The sequence below is a fragment of the Notothenia rossii genome, assembly GCF_949606895.1.
Source record: "Notothenia rossii genome assembly, chromosome: 7".
NCBI lineage: Eukaryota > Metazoa > Chordata > Actinopteri > Perciformes > Nototheniidae > Notothenia > Notothenia rossii.
In genome coordinates this window covers 16324355-16332986 of record NC_136905.1, presented here as the reverse complement: position 1 = coordinate 16332986, position 8632 = coordinate 16324355, and the positions used below count along the sequence as shown (strand labels likewise).

At 38.1% G+C, this 8632-nt stretch overlaps 1 protein-coding gene across 1 annotated transcript in view; it reads left to right on the top strand.

The window, feature by feature from the left end:
• The window catches only part of dgkb (diacylglycerol kinase, beta), a 64027-nt gene that overhangs the window by 32009 nt on the left and 23386 nt on the right, over window positions 1-8632 (top strand). The window contains exons 17-19 of the mRNA XM_079640995.1: window positions 2225-2310; window positions 2889-2978; window positions 3581-3741. Coding sequence (XP_079497121.1) covers window positions 2225-2310; window positions 2889-2978; window positions 3581-3741 — 337 coding nt within the window. The remainder of the gene's footprint in view (window positions 1-2224; window positions 2311-2888; window positions 2979-3580; window positions 3742-8632) is intronic.

Sequence of the window (8632 nt, the reverse complement as noted above, 5' to 3'; positions counted from 1 at the left end):
CTATTCAAGAGTGATAAAAGTGACTGTTAATCGTACTGGAGTCGAATTGTATGGAAGCATAACATCCTCAATTCTTGAATAAAGTAAAAAACCCATTTAGTTTGTTTTATTTCAAAAGACGCAAAAGAAAAGCAATGCACTGCAAGAAATATGGTTTAAATTAAAAACACAACCTTAAAATATGAATATTTCAAAGGAAAATACAATCCTGCTGCCATAAAGTAGCATTTCTAAATGCTTTATTATGACGTGAATTGTTGTAAACATCGAAATAGAAAAAAGGAAAGACATCATATCATACAGTATCTGCTAATGAACTTCTGTTTACAAACAGGCTGTTGTTGCTCACATTTAATAACCACAATCTCATGCAAGAGAGACCCTTTATCATTACACCTTTTTACTCGCTTCCCTCACACAGCACAGACACAAATGAGGTGAGTTCACACATAACAAAACCTGGAGACGACGGCATCATGCTGTAGCCTCAGACGAGCGGCAGCTCCATATGCATAAGCCGTATGTGAAGGGAGAGCCGGTGACACAGCTGAGTGACGGATAGAGAGGGGTGAAACTCTCACCATACCACATGTGATCATGCATACAGACGAGGAGCTCTCCGCAGGCTGGAGCTGCGGCCAGCGTCAGGTTTCCTATGGTTCACATTTGTGATTAGGAAAATGAATGGATCATTTACATGCAAAAGGCTCCTTCAACACTTTGGTGGCACCTAACATACAGGAATGTCTCTCCGCCGTGCCGCCACATTGTTTGGCTTTGATTAGATCTCAGAACGGCTCATAAAAAATAAATTCACAGCGATACAGGCAGGGTGCACAAATCCCATGCCACAGATTGTGCCAACGAAGCTGCAAGTTCTTGTGGCCGACCTTGTGTTCACTGTTTTGTGTCTCTCCTCTTGGTGTCCCTGCGCGTTCCCTGAAACATCACCTGCATCCCTTCTGCTGTCTGCAGATCAATCCCAGAGCTTCTCCTCAGAGCTGACAACATTCCAGATGACCTTACCCCGCTGTAACCTTGTTAACATTTAGTCAAGTGAACGCACCGCCGCACACATTAGAGAGGTGACCGGTCACCGTTGGACACTGCAGGCCGAAGCAGCCGCACGCACTGCTGTCAATTAGCTTCCTCACTAATGCAATTATAGCAAATTAAGTGTTTGTTTCTTGGTATTTAAATATACCCAAAGTTGCCTTTCATGTTCACGGCCTTCTGTTTTGCGTCTAATGTGGTTTGTGGTCCCAGTTGGAGAGTAATTGAGCGAATCATTTACCCGCCATACGAGGCTCAGAGGCTGGCTCATTCAGTTAGGGCTTTGTTGTTGTGAAGGAACGGAAGAAGTTGGACTGAACATTGCCTGTCATGATCCAATTAGCCCTCGAACAGGCAGGCTAACTCACCGAATGAATAATTGTCAATGCGACATGTGTTATTTTGTGGAATTAGAGGGGGTTTGCGGTGAAGCAGTGGCAGTAGGCTCAAATATATGTTCCTGATCTGCACACAGATCTCTTAACACTTAACATTTTTTTTTCAGTGATAAGAGAAAAGCTGATCTTTGTCATTAGCCTTCAACACCTGAACAAATGTATCTTTTTCTTTTTAGAGCAGATCAAAATGAAGGACTCCGCAATCTCATATTTTGTTTATTTCTTGAAAAGGAATGCCAAGTAAAAAACAGAATAATGTCATGCAGCGAAGTGACATTTAGTGCCTTTTTTAGAGCATCACCTTTTTCAATTTGCACCGGAATCAGGACTGCCATTTGCAATCCTCAAAGTCTAATTACATGTCTGTAATGCAAGTTTGTTCAAGAGGCAATATATTCGACAAACTTTTAAGAAACCACTTGATAATGTAGTTGTTCATATAACATAATTCTCCTATTTGGTGTAAAAACAATGCTTTTATATAGAGTTATTTCCTACAATAATTTGTTTTATTATTAGTTTTTACAAACAGAAAAAGGAGGAAGTAAAGTCAATGTGAACAAAACGGAATGGTAAAGCACTTCAGCCTTATATCAGTTTACTACAATATATTTTGGGGTTAATTTTCGGAAGTACAACATGTATAAGAATACACCTCAAAACATTTCTAGCTAGATAAGCTCTCCAATAAGATTTTTAAATATACAATAACACTGGAAAATCCAAAGTGGAGAACAAACGTTAATGCACAATCGCACTGTGTTTGTTTGCAGGCTGAACTTCTTCAGAGATGTTCCTGATTTCAGAGTGCTGGCCTGCGGAGGAGACGGCACTGTGGGATGGATCCTCGACTTTATAGGTACAGAATACATGATATATTTTATAATACTTTATGTCATCACAACGATATCAATAATCTGCTACCATCAATTATATCACACAGATTACAAACTCCTCTCTACACACAAGAACTTAAACACTCAATTTCCTTTTTTAGCAAAATGTAATGTGTTTTTATTAGTTTTCTAAGGCAGCAGCAGCTCTTGCTGTGCTGGCTGAAATTATAAAGCGTACTTTACGGTTGGTATAGAAACACTTTCATTACGTCCGAGCCTGCGTATTCAAGGGTGGTAAATGGCATGATTACGTGAGTTTGAAAACAACATACAAGTCATCATTTGTGTAGGAAGAAAACACCATCCCTCCTTTATTGGGTGCTGACTTGTTTTTGCTCTGAAAAATTGCCTCAATTTTTTATCAATCAAAACAAAGAGAGGTAATAATGGCCTCCTGGAATAGTCTGGACAACGCTCATATTGACTTGTAGTTTTATAAATGCTGCTGCAAAATGGATTTGGTTCTGTCTTTGCAGTGAGTTTGTTTTCTTGGTTTGGCCTCGTTTCGCATCATGTTGTAATATTTGTCCCGCTCCCCCAGATAAGGCCAACCTGGACAGGAACCCCCCCGTGTGTATACTTCCTCTTGGCACGGGCAACGACCTGGCGAGGTGTCTGCGATGGGGAGGAGGTACTGACAGGAAATAGATACATTGCACTGAAAAACATTGCCTTAATTCTTCTTATTACATTCAAAGTAAGAGACTACTATAATTTAACCCTGAATTTTTATTAGAATTATCACTAACAACGTTTTAAGAAATGTACATATATGATTTGAAACCAAACTTCTAAGACAATAGCAAGCAGCATATTTTCACATTGGGGAAACTGAAACGTAGTAACGAACTTACATGATTAATTGACTTATCAACATAGACTAAGATTGATTAAGTAATTATTATCACAAAATATTGAATAAAGTACACTGTGAAGGGTTTCCCGCTCACAAGTGGAACATAGACTGAAAAACACATTGGTTCATGAGATACATTTTTAAAGCCCACATTTGTTTACATTGCATTTAAACACCTTCCTTTATTCTATTATACATCAGAAACAGTCTTAGTTTTAATGACAACATCTATCACTTTTGAATAGAGCTTTAAAAGTGTATACGAACTCTGTTTCTTAATTATTAAAAATAAAAAAAAATGATATTCACAATGCACCTAAAACCATCAGGATGTGTTTCTCATCACATTTAACACACTTATGGTTTGTGTTCCCGAGGCTATGAGGGCGAGAGCCTCCTGAAAATATTGCGGGACATTGAGAACAGTTCGGAGTTGATGCTGGACCGCTGGAAGATTGATGTCGCGCCCACGGACAAAGAGGAGCGAGGGGACCCGGTGCCTTATAGTATCGTCAACAACTACTTCTCCATCGGAGTGGTGAGTCGGACAATATTCATGACATACAGTAACAAGTAAACATGAATCTTAAGTTCTATGTATATTAAAAGGTCTTGGGTTGACACATTTAAAAATCAAACAGCTCCATTCCATTTCATAATTATTAGATACATGGTTCATTAGTTTGGCTTGTCTTGACTACTTAACCATACAAAAATCACAGATTTGCAAAAAAGGGTGCAAATGGATGGGATGTGTAATAGATTTATAGACAACATGCAATTAATTATGTTTTGAGTCAAGGGCCACAACTAATGCACTCATGATGGAAATCTTAAAGTCCTGAGTATCAGAAAAAAAGTATTTAATTTTGACAGACACTGCATTGTTTTGTTTCCTGCATCATATTTACAGATACACGTACACTATAAATAATTTGTAGTTGCCTAAACATTATGTAGTTGATGTAAAGGATATTTGAAAGCAGGCCGGTATCAGATTTATAAAGATGACACAACATGCTCTAACCACATTGACCAATCAACACCTCACAAAGAGAAAAACGTACTTGGTTGTGAGTTACAGTGGTGGCACACTTTGCTCTGCTGTTGGAGGAAGCATATGGCAACTTTTCAAACCTTTCACACCCAACTTAAGTTTGATTGCAACAAAGAGTCTCAGTCACAGAAAAGCAGAGGTGCCAGTAAACAGCTTAACCAAAATACAGAAATAAATAAAGGAGGATGGACTGACGCACTAACAATAAGATGCTTTGTTATATTATTAAGGGTCGAGTCAATTCTTTTTTTTAAACACACTTTCTGCAGGAGCAGCATAATCATTCATCCATTTGTTTTTGATTACAATGTGGTTAGGCCTTTATTAGGATGTGCTCAAGCCTCATCCAGCTCTGATTGACAAACAAGCCTTGTTGTGTCTTTGCATGGTGTTACGCACCCCCTCTGTCCATCTCCAACATAATGACGCTTATTTCACGTAGCTCATGTTAGCCATTACTGATAAATGTCAGGGGGAAATATGGTAATTGACATTTGCAGGTGGCAGAGTAGGGAGCCACTCTGTGTTGTGAGATGTGTGCAGACTGTGGCAGGGACATAAGTGATGCATGGCCTTACAAATGTTAGTTGAATAACACATCCAGCCTGTGCCTCTAATGACGATGTTAGAGGATATTAGGGGACAGGTCTTGTTAACATTGTGAGAGAGGAGAACAATGTCTGTCATCTGTCTGTAGTGCTGATCATACTGTGGCGGCTCAATCCCCAGTTACGTTAGAGTCGCCGAGAGGCTAAACTAGGCTATAAACTGTGACGCGTTTTCGAAGAGATAGTCCATAGTGAAGCAAGATAGTTTTTGGGATATTTAATAAACAAAATCATAACATAGTAACTATGGACCAAATGGTCAACAGAAAAAATGACAGCACAAGCTCACCCTCTGTCATCCGCACTCGACATGAAACAGGTGACTTAAATAGACCGGAAGTGCTCAACAAACAAATAAAAGTGACGTAAACAAATAATAATAATACAAATAATGAACTTGGGCTAAGTAGCATTATGGCACCTACACATACTATACGGTAATGTGAGGGAAAATAGGTTAAAGTGTGGAATAAATCTGTGTATTAATTTCCCTGTAAATATCAAACACACATGTAACAAGTGATGGATTTAGTACATTTATTGTGACTTGATATGGCTTCGTTTAGACGGTATTACACAAGGTGAGTCAGAGCTTGAACAAAATAGGGGATGTTCTAGCAAAAATCCCGCTTCAAACACAAGTGTAAGAAAAACATACTTTGCAGAAATTGATGTTTGCATTGCTTTGCAGTACATGACATTCAACACTTTCAGGAAAAAACCCTGAGGTACTTGTACTTCACTTGAGTATTTCCATATTTAGGAGCTTTATTAGTTACATGGTACAACTGGATGGATCGGGATCAGAGTCTGGTTGCAAGGTTTTGGATAAAGAGAAGATGAGTAAAGAAATGTATTGATTCAATGAGTACTCATGGACAAAACATGTCATCCCCTGTATTTCTTATAAAAGTCATTCACGCCGTTAACTTAAGCTACAAAACCCTAAAAACAACTGCAAGTGTGTGTTTTAGTGGGACCGGTTGATTCTGTGTTGCTGAACCAAAGACAGCAGTTTTGGCGTGCTTGGTTCATAAAGTGATTATAAGCCATATTGTCTCTCCTCTGTTAGAGGGATTAGCACCCAGCAGGCGTGATGATGACAAATGAAGTTGTTTGTCGGGGGATTAAAAAGACGTTGAGCTCTCTATGGGTTTGAGTGTGATATCATATTTTGTGACACATTTTTGCATCAATTTATTTTGCTTTCTGTTAGAATGAAAACAACTCAAATTATAATAAAAAGATTACACGACAAGTCAAGCTAATAATTACCTCAGAGATTATGCAGATGAAGAGTAGATTGTTTCTGTAATAAAAATGTAGAAATCAAAAGATCAGCAGCAGAGTGTCAACACCTTGAAGTCATTTAAAGAGAAGTTCCTTATGACTTTATATTTGGTCTCATACCTCTCAAATAATAAGTGTCAGCAGCTGACAAACAAACTCAATTATTATCCAACTCAGGTCATTCTCAGGTGATTCTTCCTAAAAAAGGAGAGCCATCTTTTTTTTTGTGTAAATCCCTTCAACCTACCCTACTGCCAGGGCCCAGTTGGATTGAGAATTAATGTTGGCCATCGCTTTGGGAGGATGTGGAAGTGACGTGAAGTGTAATGATCTCAATCAGGGCCAGGGGTGAGAGACAGAACTAATCACTGCGCCCGCTCCCCTACCATAATGCAGTCAGTCGCCTTAATGACCCTGGCGCTCCTGTCAAAGCCATTACTCTCCCCCGTGGTGAAAGGCACATCAAACTGCTGGGGCCCACTCATAATTGGACTAAACTTTGAGCTATGAGAGGACATTACACATGTCCTGTATTAATTTGGGTGCCAGATTTTTACATTGGTAATTATTTGAGGGCAGCTAGAGGGAGAGAGGGAGTGAGTGAGCTGACGATGTCCTACTGCCGCGAGGGGGTCAAGGCTGCACCATGTGAATGTGTCCGACGTGTGTTGGTGGGATTAACTCGCACATTTTGTTTTTAACAATGTCTTAAGATGTATATAGTAGTTGAACACAATGTCCATTTAGTAGATGTTTAGAGTTAAATTATATCGCATGAACTTGATTAGCAGATAAGGCCTTTCATCCCTGTTGGTTTAAACGTTTAAAATGAATTATTCAACCTTGTAAACATCACTTAATACTCACCACAATCTTCAGTTAGTAGCTATTCTTGAGCTCTCAATTGCGTCCTATAAGCTTCATCGACAGATTTTCAGGAGCACATTTTCAATGTTAAAGCAACATAAACGGTCTAAAAATAGAGCCTTTTTATCCAAAAGCAACAATGTTTCAAACTAAATGAGTAGAAACATTTTCTCGTAAAAATAAATAAATACTGTAAATCAATAAATAATTATTTATTGATATTAAATATTATTGAAAAATCTGCATCTGTTAAACCTACACCTAATAAAATGGGTGACACATTTAACCTGTGTAGTAGAAAAAAATAAATGTTGCTCAAGATTATGCTTTTTTTGTTTTGAAATAGTGGTGGGAATTAAAAAATAAAGTTCTGTTTTTAAATTTAGAAAAAAGTATTTCTTATTAAAGTATATTTAATATATATAGGCCTATATATATATTTTTTTTTTGCATATCAACAATGTTTTGATATATACTGTAATCATACAATTTAGACAAATATACAAAAAAAATATGTTGTCAAATATTCTTTGTGATGTTGATTCTTAACTACAAGGCAGAGTTGTTGGGCTGGTTTGTTTGAAAGTGTTTCCACTGAAAGCACACAAAGCTGCATTGATGGAGGACGACAAAGGGCTTTGTCCACTGGTAGCTGCTTGAAATCGCTGTTTACTGTTGCAAAAGCCACAGCTCCACTTGTACAGATCTCAGATAATAGAGCCCAAACCAAAGGGGAGACAACCTCTTCTTGCTTTTGCTCCCTTTCTTGCAGCTATTGTCCTGTTTGTAAGAAAATGAAGTTACAGTCTCTCAGATATATCCATCATTTCACCTTTCTGGCTGGCGTTGGAAGCGTGAGGTGAGTCTGCGGGGATCTTGAAGGATTCTTTTGGTCTTCTGCTTACAGCGTCTTGAAGAGACATCAAGAGAAGTTCCATTGATTTTGTTCTTTTTTGGCTTCTCCTACATTTCTGTACTGAGAGCTAGCAGGGGGTCCTCCCTGTAGGTGCTGTTTCAATAGTGCCACTCAAAAATGGAGTGGGTCAAAACAGATTGCTTCAGTAGAGGGGAGGGAGTGCGAGAGAGGAACCAATTCAGAAAGTTTACAGCAACTTTCTCTCACTCTTTCCTGAGATGTTTTCAGAGCCGCACAAGTTTTTCAAAGTTTGGTCTGTTGTTCATGAAGGCCTTGCCAGCATTTTCCTTCTCACACTTGCTTAGAAGTGTAAATGAAAGAACTTGTCTGCATGCCTTTGTACTTCATTACTTGAGACTTCACAATCTCTTGACAAAAGTTCCCTCCATACTTTATTGATGTCAAAGATATTCATGTACAATACTTATTTACATCAAACAACACCTTGTTCAAAGGATTGTATTTCTGATTATATAATAACAAGTTACTACTCAGGCAGAAGTTCAATATGTAATTATTAATTATTGAAAAAAAGAACTTTAATCAAAGCAGAATCATAATTAGTAAAACTTTCAAAAAATATAAATTATTACAAAATTGCTCATTATAATGCTCAACTAATACTTCATATCTGTCAACATCTGGTAAGAACATGGGGATTTATAATAATAATCATATCTGATCACTCGAT